This window comes from Crocodylus siamensis, chromosome 3, assembly GCF_052110815.1.
Source record: "Crocodylus siamensis isolate JL-2025a chromosome 3, ASM5211081v1, whole genome shotgun sequence".
NCBI classification, from domain to species: domain Eukaryota; kingdom Metazoa; phylum Chordata; order Crocodylia; family Crocodylidae; genus Crocodylus; species Crocodylus siamensis.
In genome coordinates this window covers 54,044,433-54,058,298 of record NC_143397.1, presented here as the reverse complement: position 1 = coordinate 54,058,298, position 13,866 = coordinate 54,044,433, and the positions used below count along the sequence as shown (strand labels likewise).

The window sequence follows — 13,866 nt, the reverse complement described above, 5'->3', positions numbered from 1 at the left end:
TAAATAAATATATATATATTTTCCAAATATAATATATTTAAAAAAAACTATTATGTGTGAGATTCCAAAATAATACCTTGAAAATGACCGTTAAAGTAGCATGCCCATCATCTAGAATTTAGTAATGATAAATATGGATCAGAACCCCACCAGACCAGGCGCTATACAAATGTAGAACCAAAAGTAGATCTGTTTTAAGAGTCCAAACTAGAACAACTTTGTTACACCAGATTATACATTTAGAGTCCTTTTAGAAAGACGAGAAGGAGTTTAGTCTAAGTGGAAAATTAACCAATGTACGTTGAGGCTACTTAGATACTGTATTTACCTGAACATGAGTCCTCCCCCTTCCCCTTTGAGAAACTGGGAAAAAAGCCCCTTGTCTTATATGTGCATGCAAAGCAGCGGGGAGGGCAGGCAGCTGCTACAGCTCTGACTCTGGCCCAGAGCTGAGGTTGGAGCTAGAGTCAGACCTATAGCAGCCTCCTGCCCATGACCTTCCCTTCCCTTCCCCTTACTGTCAGGGACTGCTTGCCTCTGGCTCAGACTGGGCTCCCGGGCATGGGCATGGAGCACATGGCAGGTTCTTGTGCCCAGCCAATCAGCAGCACCAACACTACTGCACTACCTTCCCAAGCTTCCACTGCTGTGCTCCAGGACGGGGTCAGAGCAGCTGGAGCAGTGTCTGATGGGGGGGGAGAGAGAGTCAGAGGCTGTGAGGAGATGGGGATGGGCAGGTGGCAGCAGGGGCAAGGCTGCAAAGGGAAGAAGTGGGAGAGGCAAGGGGGCCATCTGACACCCCCCTGCCACTGCTTTCCCTGCTGTAGCTGGTGGGGGTGGGGGAGGAGAGAAGAGGGAGTAGAATTCAAGACAACCTTCCTACACTTAGCTTCCATACCTGGAAAATTATAACAAATGTATAAATTTTCCATATGTAGAATCTAATTATTGGGGGGCTGTCTTAGAGTAGATACAGCAGTGGACACCAACCAGTGAATCTTGATCCACTAGTAGATCTGGGAGCCACGTGGAGTCGTTCCAAGGTTGGGGTGGGGAACCGAGTGCCTGTGTGCGAGCACACACATGCCCAGCAGGTCAATCCATGGGAGGGAAACGCCGGGGGCTAGATCAAGGCCCCTCCGGTGAGGGACAGTGCCACAGAGGCAGGAGTAGGGGTATGCCTGGCTGGATGGGACTTACCTGGTGGGGAGGCACACCCCCAAATAATTTTTCTCCCTCTGCCTTGATCTGTCCCCCACTTCCCTCCGCACAGACTTGCCTGCTGGGAGATGGGGGTGGGGGTGGAGGCAGTGCACAGTAGATCTTGGGTTGCTTTTAAATGCCAAAAGGCAATCTTCTACTTAAAAAGGTTGGAGACCACTGAAGTACAGTATATACCCATAGATGCATACAAGACAGTATAGATCGAAATGGCTGCCAATGAGGACATTTAACTGCTTTCCTAGATTATGTCACAGAAAGTGTTTTATTTGGGACTCCTGGCACTGCCACTCTGAAGACGGCTTATCGCTTTTCCTCAGTGTTTGCTTTGGTTCAGACTTAAACATAAACATATGACTAACTTCAGCTATGCTTGCTATCGAGTATAAACCCCATGCAAATATATTTGCTTAACTAAAAAAAATAGCCTTTACAAATTACTTTGCGCACAAATGCATACATGCTCATACACGTCACACTGTAAATAGAACAAACCATATATTTTATGTGTGCTTTCAGCATTTAAAGGTCTCAGTTCATCCACAAGGATAAGAATATCAATGAACTTAAGTATTGAAACAAGAGAAGTCATCTAATTAAATAAAACATGAAAGTTCAGCTAAACTTATTGCTATATCCCCAAAGTTCTGCAACAATAAGATCTCTGCTTCTGAGCAGTGAATTCCTGCAGAAGTTTCACCTAGTAAACAGTTCATTAGTACTAAATGTTTGATCAGATAGCCTAGATCCATTTACCTTAAATGCAAGGCATACTTTCCAGGCTATCAACTTCTCTCTTGCATTCAGAATGACTGGATACCTCACTTCTTTTCCTTCACTGTCTCGTTCTACTTTGCCATCTAGAGCAGGGGATTTTCGAGCTTCAGCATGTGCATAATCTGGACCTACTGTGTACACCTTTATTTCAAAGGAAAAGAAAAGTTAATGTAGTTAAAGTGGTTCATATATGTTCAAGAACCTCGCTAAGTTTTCCTTAACTTTCATCACTTCTGCAAATTAAATGGTAGTGTCCTTCACCATTCATGAGGCAGCCCTTAGGCACTCTCTTTACTGTATATCTTCATAGTTTACCATCTTTTTTGTCAAATCAGACATGCATGAAACAAGATGGAAGTTGGTCACAGTACCACAGATAGAAACATCTTGCACAGGCTACTCAGTTGCAGAATAAAGATGATTAAAACACTTAAACTAGGGTAGTGCAGAAACAAAGAAGAAATTCTTTTTCTTCACCAGTATATCTGCAACATTTCATAGAGAAGATTTATTTCAATCCACTAAACTGTGATTTTCTCCTCTTGGTAGCTGGACTAAGTACTTTCTCTTGGGAAAGAACTGCTTGATATTTCTGACCAGGTTTTCTGTATGAGCTGTTTGCTTGCAGGGTAAAAAGGAAGGTCCTGAGAGCATATGATTTCAATTGGTAAAGCTCAATGAAGGGGGTGTTGAGAGATCTTTACCCTGCAGCCTATGCTTCAGACCCACAAACTTTAAAAAATGGCATTTTTGTGGCCTTTGATCAAAAAATTATTACTTGACATTATCAATCTATCCCTATTATTGACCAACATCACATTTTCTCCTCTCGATGGTTATAGAAAGAATTCCCCTGGTATCTAGGAGGTCTGATCTTTTTGGCCTCTCTCAAACTGGGTATAGATCTGGCTTTGGCATAAAGACAGAAGTGATTGAAAAACCTCTTCCTAGATGAAAACTAGGGGCCCCATGCTGGTGTTTCTACTATTAACAGCCTTCAGTACCACTGACCATAAAGAGTTATTGAGTCACTTAAGGATTTTCATATTGATAGACAGATCTCAGCATGTCATTGCAAGGAACTTCCCTTTCTCCTGAAGAACTCTGATGTGTATAACTCTGCATGTGACTACTCTGTCACCCCACCTATTTAAATGTATACGTCACTGTTACAGTGCTGTAATCCCCAATTACATGTCTCCATTCTTCTGATGCACGTCAGTGTCTCACTTCACTGTGTACCTAAGAATGGGGTATGAATGAGACTAAACAAGTTGAAGTGAGCTCAATACAGAGAAGACTATGATGATGGCAAGTTAAAGCAGCAGCTAAAAGATGATACAGGTATGATTAGTCCCTTTGACTGAAGGAGTAAGTGCCATTAGTTACTGTGGGTGGGTGATTTTATATACTCAACTGCAGTTTCAGACCCACAGTACACCAGTAAGCTAGGCTTGGAGGGCTGTGACCTTTCTTTTCAGAAGCAGATCCTGTCACTGTTTTGCCACCTCAAAATCAGATTACGTAATGTGTACATGGGGCTATATGCTGAAGTTATATAAAGTTGGTGCAGAATATAGTGGCTCACTTACTGATCAATGTAAACTGGTAGTGTACAACATCACTATTGTGGGATCTGAAGTGGCAGCCCTTTTTCATAGATTGTAAGGCTGGAAGGGACCTCGAAAGATCAATCGGGTCCAGCCCCCTGCACCAAGCAGGAAAGATAACCGAGGGTCATGTGACCCCACCAAGATGACTGTCTAGCCTCCTCTTGAAGATTTCCAGGGTAGGCAATTGCACCATCTCTGGAAGAAGCTTATTCCATAGTCTGGACACCCTGACTGTGAAGAAGTTTTTCCTAATGTTGAGCCTGAATCAATCTGCCAGGAGTTTGTGGCCATTACTCCTGGTTTTCCCCTTGAGTGCCCTACTGAACAGCTGCTCCCCGAGCCCTTGATGTACTTGCGTAGTGTGGTGGTAAGCTGCTACCAGGTCCCCTCTCACCCTTCTTTTCCTCAGGCTAAAGAGTCCCAGACCCCTCAGTCTTCCTCATATGGCTTGTCTTTCAAGACTCTGATCATATGGGTAGATCTTCTTTGGACTCTCCATGTCCTTGTTAAAGTGTGATGCCCAGAACTGGACAAAGTACTCCAGCTGCAGTCTCACTTGTGCTGAGTAGAGCGGAAGAATCAGCTCCTTGGCTTTGTTGGAGATGCATTGATTGATGCATGCTAGAGTATTATTTGCCCTACTGGCTACAGCATCACACTGCTGGCTCACATTCATACTGTGGTCTATTATTACCCTCAGGTCCCTTTCATTTGTGGTGCTAGTCAGTTTGGCTCCTCCAAGCCTGTAGATGTGTTGGGGGTTGCTCGCCCCGAGGTGGAGCACTTTACATTTCTCGACATTGAACTTCATCAGGTTCTGATCTGCCCAACTTCCTAGCCTGTCTAGGTCTGCCTGTATCTGTAGCTTATCTTCAAGCATGACCACGCTTCCCCATAACTTGGTGTTGTCCATGAACTTGGCCAGTGAGCTCTTCAACTCCACATCCAAATCATTAATAAGGATGTTGAAAAGTACGGGACCGAGCATTGACCCCTGAGGGACACTGCTGCCCAGTTCTTGCCAGGATGGCACAGATTCATTCACTACAACTCTCTGGGTCCCTATCCTGCAGTTAGTTTCTCACCTACCTGACTGTCTCAGAGTTAAGCCTACAATTCTCCAATTTTCTCGCAAGGACATCGTGGGATACTAAATCAAACACCTTTTGGAAGTCTAGGTATACAATTTCAACCTGCTCTTGTGTGTTCAGGTGGCAAGTTACCTGGTCATAGGAGGAGATGAGGTTGGTAAGGCAAGACCTGCTCGCAATGAAGCCTTGCTGGCTGTCATTCAGAAATTAAGATTCTGAATGACAGCCAGCAAGCTTATCACAGATAGACTCCTTGATGAACTTTTCTAGGGTTTTCCCTAGGATGGAAGTTAGGCTGACTGGCTCATAGTTAATCGGGTCCTTCCTCCTGCTCTTTTTATGGATGGGCATAACACTGGCCCTCTTCCAGTCCTCAGGGTCTTCTCCAGAGCCCCATGAGTTGTGGAAGAGTTTTGCCGGGTTCCACAATGACTTCAGTCAGCACTCTCGGATGAAGATCATCTAGTCTTGCTGACTTGCATATGTCTAATTTTATTAATTGGTCATATATCAATTCTACAGCAATAACAAGAAGGCGATTATTTCTACCGTGCTCATCCTCTACCCTACCGGGAGCGGTTTTCCCCTTGGTCTGGTGAAAGACTGGAGGCGAAGTAGTCATTCAGGAGTTCAGCTTTCTCCTGGGTGTCAGTAACCAGCTCTCCCGAGTTGCTGAGCAATGGCCCCACACTCCTATTTGTTTTCCTCCTGTTCCCTAGGTACCTAAAGAAGTATTTCTTGTTGTCCCTGATTCCTGTTGCTAATCTAAGTTTGGCTGCCACTTTAGCCTTTCTTATCTGTTCCTTGCAAATGCAGGCCGTTATGGAACAGTCCTCCTTGGGATCTGCCCCAAGCTTCCATTGTTTATAAGCCTGTTTCTTCTTTCTTTCCGTGATTTCCCTGTTTAGCTAAGAGGGCTTCCCAGCCTTTCTGTTACCTTTTTGCTGCATGGGAATGGACTTCTCTGTGCTTCAAGGATCGTGTCCTTAAGGGACAACCACTCTTCGTGCACACCTTTCATCTTCGGTCCCGGGTCCCACAGCACTTGCCCTACTAGTCACCTAAGCTTGTTGAAATTTGCATTTTTGAAGTCCAAGACTTCAGTCCTGCTATCCCATTTGTCTGCCTTATGTCAGACAGTGAACATGATGGTTTCATGGTCGCTGTTGCCCAGACTTCCCTCTATATTTAAGCTGGTCACCAGATCATCTCCTCTGGCCGGGACCAAATCTAGCAGAGCATCACCCCTCATTGGCCCACGCACTTCACGAGTCAGAAAGAGCTCCTCAACACAGGTCAGGAAGGATTGCGAGCATTCCAACTTGGCCAAGTATTCCTCCCAGGAAATGTCTGGATAATTAAAATCGCCCAAGACTAATCACCCTTTGGGTTCTAAGTGAAATTTTAAGATGTTGATTATGACCTATAAAAGTCCTACTTGGTCTGCGATTGAGGACTCTCAGGACTTCTTCTACCCCTGGTAAGAAAAAGACAAAAATCTGGCGACATTCCAAGCATATTGCAAGACATTTGTTCAGCAGTATTTGGAGAGGACTGAGAAAATACCTTCTGCACAACAAAGAAGGAAAAAAGGGGTTTTTTGGGGTATCTGGCTGAATTCCTGTAAAAATAATTACTTTATTTTTGCTGGGATTTTATGGTATTACTGGAGGAGATCATGGTGCCTAGTCCATGGTTACCTTAAATTTAAATCAAGGAAAAAAAAAAAAATAGATGAAGCAAATGAACAACCCCAAAACTGCAATGGAAAACTCATAAGACACACTTTGAATTTATTTTCTCCAAAGCAGTACAATGTTATTGCTTACTAGTATACTATAACATACCTAGTTAAAAGTTAATCTTAATTGAAGAATGTTAATGTCATCTTTCACACTAAACTCCCAGGGTAATGACTGTTTGATTCTGCAGTTAGTGCTACCTCAATACAAAAAAAGAATGACTTCTTGGGCAATAACACTAAGGTGATATTTAGAGCAAAGATAACGGAAGACATTCTTCATATTTAAAGAACTGCTTTTTCCTAGAGCAACACAAATATTCATTACTTTTGAACTGTTTCACAACTTCATTAAAGTTAATCCATCTCACAAAGATATCCTTCCATCTCTAAAGCTGCCAAACTCTTGGAATATTTGATTATTCTAAATATAAGCCAGAACATGCAGTTGTCATACCTTCACATCAGTGCCATCCGTAGGCATGAACTCCTCGTAAATGTAGGAGCCTGTTTTTCTCACGTTGCTTTCAGGGGAGTAAACACTACTTCTGCTGCCAATCTGAAACAAATAGTTTTCTATTAAAAAGGCCACAAATTACTTCTCCTTAAAAATACTGTGCACTCTCTGGTAACTGATCTTTCTGTTTTTTTCTCCCATAATTCAGTTATTTTCCTCCCATCTGATTTATAGATACATTAAGCCATTCACAGGGTTAGCTATAGAGATCTAACCATTTAGGAAAGTTCAAAAGTATTTAGTAATTTTCCTAAATGATGGAATTATTTCTATACCTTAACAAGTACACATTACTCTCTGTACTTCAGTACTAAGGGCACTAGAAGACATTTCATTAGCCTATTAATCATGCCATAAACTATAACATGGTTTACTCCACTTACGTCATAAAATGAGACACCAGATACAATATGTCCTACCTATAAGGTAGAACATCCTTTGGATGATTTAAATATTGCCTTAAAATTGAAGGTGTGACATGTCTCAGACCCTGACCAACAATCAGCTGATTGTCAGCATTGGCCCAGGACAGACTTGGGTCCTGAACTGAGCCCAGCACAGTTTGCAGCCTTGTCCTGCAGCCTTCTGTGAGACGTACAGCTGGGTATTGAAATTAAAAAATTTAGGATGGGGAGCTGAATGGTACCATCTGCCATTGGCACATTTGTAGCTTTGCATGCAGGAGTCTTGGACACAGTCCCTCCCACCCCCACTCAATCTCTCGAATGAGAAAAGGGACTGGCTTAGTTCCCCTTCTGATGTTCAGTGCAGTGCAGCCCTGGGGACCAGGTTAGGGCCACCCCCTGGCTTATCCCCAGGATTGGGCTGGGAGAAGCCCCTAGTTTCCAACTGGGACCCAGGATTGCCCCATGTTCAATCCTGCATAAGGATGGGGTACAGGGCAGCCCCTGTTCCAAAAACTGTACATGCAGCCCAGTTTGACTGCACATGCAGCATTTAAAAGGCTGGAGGCCATGATCCCAGCACCAGAGAGCCTCTTTCTGACCTCAGCTTCCTGGTGTTCCAGGTTTTTGAACACTGTGTGTGCAGCCCATATTAAGATTGGTCATGGCACAGCTCCATGAACACAGCCAACTGCTGCTCAATCCACAGGATTAGGCTGGAGCAGCCTCACTCCCAGTTTGGCCCCAACAGTGGCACGAGTGCAATCCAAGGAATTTTATACTTAATTCCAAGCACAGAATTCCTCAGATCCCAGTCATTCCATTATTTTAACTCTGCCCAAGGCTTAACAGCATATGCTAGGCTGTACCATGTTCTATGTTATATTCAAAGTTACATTACACTGAATTTCAACCCAAATATATTAAATAAATAGTATAAAGGAAAGGCACAATGAACCAGCACCTATTATTTCTGAGGAACTACACTGGAGAGGCAGTGTAGCTTTAGAAGAGCACCATGTGGATGGGCTATATTTAGCAGGGGTCATCATCTGTGAGCCAGGTTCATAATTGAGTTTTGATGGATCTACAGCTGTTGCTGCATGCTCAGAATGCAGTGTTGAAAAGCATGCTTTTCCTATCTTCCATGACAAGGAAACCACAAGTTCTCTGATAGATATTTTATTCAACCTAAGACCATGCAAAAATCTGTAGTTAAAGAGAAGGTTGCCACATTCTTGATTACCTGCAACTATTCTGGAAGCACTTGATGCCAAGTGTTCCAAAAGTAGCACTGATTGCCTAAATGACAGGTCTGGATTACATTTTTTGTTGGCTTGTATTTTTAGTGCAGTTTTGGGTGATATGACCATGTTTTGTAAATACCAGTACAGTTCATTTTAATAGGTCTTAAACATTTTAGTTTGGGGTGATCTACATTAAAAGAGAAGAAATGAAGGACTAATTAACTAAATTTTTGGAAGAAGATTGGCAGGCTTCACCTATCCAGCAGCCCAGTAATTAGAACACTTTTACCCCCTTCCTCTCCTCGCCCCCTCCTCCCAAAACATCAGAACTGAGATTCAAATCCTCTCTGCCTCAGGGATTGTGGACCTCGTCTATCAATTCTTAAGAGAGTCTCCTAACCTCCAATCAAAATCTAGTGCAGAACTGGAAGTGGTTTTGAAACAAGGCTCACAGAAGAGAAGGATAATTGCTGGATTATTACTATTCCTCCTGTCTCTGATTTGGTTCACTGAGTATTTATGGAATACAGGCAAAGTGGTATAGTGTCAACAGGATACCTGTGCTTGTAGATTAAGAGTTCAAATGCCCTCAGGAAGAGGAAGGATTTGAACCTTCATCTCCCAACTTTAGGATAGCTGCTCCAACTACTGGGTTAGCTGGAAAAAGGAAAGCCACCACTGCCGCCACCACAGGTTCTCTTCTCTAGCTCTTCATTTCTTTGGCTTTGGTTACAGGTCCCCAACATAAAATTTTCCTTCAACCCAAAATTATATACATGTTATATATACAAATGGAGGGCAGTGTGGCATCTCCTCCAGAGAGACTATAGACAAACAAGTCTAGAGTCTATAACAGGGTGCTCCAGCTGGGGGCCAAATGAGGCCTATGGAGCCTTGGCATCTGGCCCTTGGGACTCTCCAAGACTTAAAAAATTTCATGGCAGGGGAGGAGTGGCCATTAATACAACCACTCTCCCGCCCTGCCAAATTCCCAAATTCCAAGCCCTGCATGCCTGGTCAGAGCCACACCAACTTCCCTCCATGTGGCTGGGCCATGCCTCTCCCCAACGCTACCGTCTGCTTAGCTTCAGACAAGCACAACCCCAAGGGTCTGCATGGGTATGTACCTCTCTGTTCAAACAATGAGTTAAACTTTGTGAAAGTTTTTGGATTTCAGACTTGAGCCCTTTTTACTTCTCATGAAGCCCCATGTAATAGAATCAATAAGCAGAGTCTACAATCTACATATTCCCCTGTATTAGAATACTGCTGAGGTAATGCGAGACGACACTCTCACAGACAGCACGGTTTTTGGCCCAAACCTGAAACCAGCTAAGTAAAGTACCAGCAGGGCTGATCCACATGTTGGTGCAGGCTCCTTAAGTGGATTATTGCAACAGAGCTCTGCTCTATGCAAGGCAGAACTGAAACAGATGCAGTGCTCTAGCTGCTCTGTAAGTGCACCAGCAAAGCTCCTTTAGGCCATGGAGCTCTCTATCAGGCCCTTACAACAGTTACAACAGCGATTACTTTCAAAGTATAAAAGCCATAATTCTGCTATAGAATCTGGCTTTATATTTTCAGCTTGGAAAGCTCTGATGGAAAGCTACACAAGTTACTTTTGTGTTTGGTCTCTTATATCACTAAAAACAGACACAAGAGTTGAGTCATTCGGTGCGATGGGACATCTGTAATTTCTTTCAGCATGGCAATATTCTCACCTTCCGAAAAAGCCTCTGGCTACCCCCTCCAGCAGATGTTGGATAATAAATGTAAACATTGTGGTCCTCGGCACTAACTGGCTTTTCTACAAATGGCTTTTGGAAAACTTCCCCATTCACTTCCACATGGTCTTCTCCCTCAATCAAATTGCATTCTGTTGGGAAGAACAGTATATACAATAATGGATTATTATACAGAGACGGTCTACTATAAACTTCATAACTATTTACTTGCCATAAATGAATTCACAAATATCTTTAGACCTAAGAGGAAGGAATTAGATTTGGCACTAGAATGGCTCCACGCTTGCTTTTTCTTGAAGCTGGGGTTCCTCCTTTCCCTAGATTTGCTCCAAGTTTATTGACCAGACTCCTTTGAAACCCACCTCACAGGAAAGGGAGATGAGTCAGTGAAGGGCATGAAGCCCATAGGCTTAAGAGGACATTTTCAGCGTGCTAGTTTAGTTTAACAGTAGCAGGGAAAGTCTTTTTTTTTTTTTTTTTTTTGCAGATGCACTCCCAACGCATTAGGTGGCACGAACAATTCATGCCATGTAATGCATTGGGGGTACATCTGCAAAAAAAAGGCTTTCCCTACTGCTATTAAACTAGAATAGCATATGATGAACTGGAGTTCACGAACTGATCTCTGCTCCTGATATGCTTTATCTCCATAGGAGTGGGAAAGGAAACAACTGATTCAGCTGTGTCTGTACTTCTTCTCTATGGGGCACTACAGCTGCATGCAGATGTTAAAAACAAAACCAAACCCCCAAGCCCCCCAAAAATGCACTTTAAAACACAGTGCATTCCTGTGCCAAGCCTAAAAGAGGCAGAACATTAGTTGGACCCAGCTTGCCAATGTCTGTATAGATTGGGCACTTTACTGGGGCTTTTTGGGCACTTTTACCTAATAACTGATTAAATCAGCTTGAGATAAAAGTGCCCAAAAGCCCCACTGAAGTGCTTGATCTATACGAATCCTGGTGTAGCCAGGTCAAAGTAATGTGCTGCATCTTTTGTTAAAGCGCAGGTATTTTGGGGTGGGGGTGGGGGGGGGTGTTTATTTATTTATTTTTTTTTTGTTTTTTGTTTTTTTTTAATACATCTGCAAGCAGCCTATAAGGCTATTTCAGCCTATGCCAAAAGGAAGGATACAGGCAGTCCTCAGACTTACGACGCAACTGGTTCCTGAAAACCACGTCTTAAGTCAAAATGTCGTAACTGGAAACCAATTTTCACACAAGAATACTGTTATAAATGGGGGATTGGTTCCTTTACGATGCTGCATTCAGCTGTTAAGTCCAGTGTGGTGGAAGGGGAGGGGGAAGGGAATGGGTATGGGGGGCGCAGATCAAGGCCCCCCATGGTAAGGGAGGGGCTGGGGCAAGTTGCTCATCTGGCAGCTCCTGCCACTCGTCTGGGATGGCATGGGATGGGGCCGGGGCTGCAGCGGGCTGCACTAGGCGGGACCTGTGTCCTCCCGCCACTTGCCCAGATGGGGCGGGGTGGGCGCAGGACAGGGCCGCTGCACAGCCTCCAGACAAGCAGCACGCAGCAGTGGGAGCTACCGCCACCCCCCTCCCCCACGGATAAGCCATGGCTCTGTCCCATGCCCGCCCTGCCCTGACTGGGGGAGCACCAGCAGGGCATGGGGGTGGGAGGGCATGTGCCCCAAGACAGGGACAGGTGGTGGAGGCTATGGGTGGGCCATAGCTCCCTCATAGGCCCCACAGCCCTATGCACAGCCTGGTGCAGCCCCAACCCCACCCTGATCTGGGGGCACCCCCACACCCCGCAGTGCCCTGCCACTGGTCGCCCAGCTGGAGCAGAGTGGGTGCAGAATGGAGGCCTGGCTGGTCTGGCAAAGGGGTGGTGGTGGTGGGGGGGGAACGACACACAGGGCTGGCTCTTGCTGCTGCGTACCACTTGTCCAGAGGCAGCACAGCCGCCCAGTCCCACACCTGCTCCACCCCAGTTGGGCAAGCAGCAGGAAGGCATAGCCCCTGCTCCCAGCGCAGCCCAGTACTGCTCCCGCCCCACCTGCACAGATACTGAGGCACACATTCCCTCACCACGCCCTCCCTGACGAACAGCAGGAGCTGCCAGACAAGCGACTTGCCCCAGCCACTCCTTCACCACAAGGGGTCTTGATCTGCCCCCCACCACACCCCTTCCCTTCCATCACACCAGACTTACCAGCTGGATGCAGCTATATTCAGCATTGTAAAGTCAAAACCCACGTTGGAAGGTCGAAACCAGGTATCAATTTATAAACATCTTAAGTGCCATTCATTGTAACTCTAAAAGTCGTAAGTCGAGGACTACCTTTACCTCTCTCTACATACCTTGCTTCAGGCCCCTCAATTGAAGGGAGGAAGGGAACCAGCCAAAGGGCTACAGCACAAGCTCACAATAAATTCTACTACAACTACATATTTTAGCACAGGAGCATTTATTCATGTTCCCTTCCCAGACTTTCCACATTGGAGAGTGCCAGTATTAGCACACAAATATTTTGTTGACTTTTCCATCTTTCCCCTGACCCTCTCTCTTGGATATAAATTCAGAATGCTACAATAATTTGTACAAACACACCACATTTCAAACACCAGGAAATAGTAAAACCATGCAGATTTATTGACTGAATCATTTAGATCCTCAATTATACATTAAATACCAAAAACTAATAAATTGTATAATTATGGGGATGCAAATACTTGACAACCTCTATGTACTCTGCATATACATTTCCAACCAAATCAGTATTTGTGGGGGTCTGTTTTTTTTTTTTTTTAAACATTATCTATAGCAGAAAGTCCAACCAGGCACAGTATATGCTTAGCCAGGTGCTGTGCAATTCTCTGACAGCACCTGGGTTTACAGATAAAAGTTTATTGGCACAAGAGATACGCTATCAGAGATCAAGGGCCGAAGAAATTCTCGTCTATCCAACTGTTAGAAATTATTAAAGTTCAGAAGGAACTCTGAAACTTGATTTACCATCCAACTCCACCCCATTATTCATAAGCCTAAAATGATAACTATAATTAAATTATTACATTTAATTATGATGCACAATAAATATAACTACAAAGAGCAGAAGGAGTGACAATGAAGGCCTTAACAAGCTAGTTACTGTTAAGGGCAAGACCTGAATTTACAATTGACTTTATGAACCATTCTAAGGGAACAATTGTGTCATTTTTGGCTGTCATTGTAGCTGCACTCACATTATTCCCCGTCATCCTCTCACCTGCCCTTACCAGATAAGACAGAGTACATCTAGCTTCAATATTTGCACTATAAAACATGATTAAGAGGTAAGAGGTAAAAGGACATGAATTACTGCAAGTAGTTATTTTCTGTAAGTCTTTTTTTTTTTTTTTTTTTTTTTTGCCTAAAACACTCTGTTAGTCATCTTCCGAATGGCCCCCGCACATGGAACATATGATGATAGTCTATTTATCTTCTCACTCATGTTCTTTGACTGCAGTCATCACACTCAACTTAAAATTCCCTATGCTGTAAATT

General features: G+C 44.0%; 1 protein-coding gene across 1 annotated transcript in view; it reads right to left on the bottom strand.

Moving 5' to 3' along the window:
* The window catches only part of PPIP5K2 (diphosphoinositol pentakisphosphate kinase 2), an 83,998-nt gene that overhangs the window by 41,316 nt on the left and 28,816 nt on the right, over positions 1-13,866 (bottom strand). The window contains exons 7-9 of the mRNA XM_090038349.1: positions 10,333-10,487; positions 6,901-7,002; positions 1,978-2,139 (exon numbers count right to left, since the gene is read on the bottom strand). Coding sequence (XP_089894475.1) covers positions 1,978-2,139; positions 6,901-7,002; positions 10,333-10,487 — 419 coding nt within the window. The remainder of the gene's footprint in view (positions 1-1,977; positions 2,140-6,900; positions 7,003-10,332; positions 10,488-13,866) is intronic.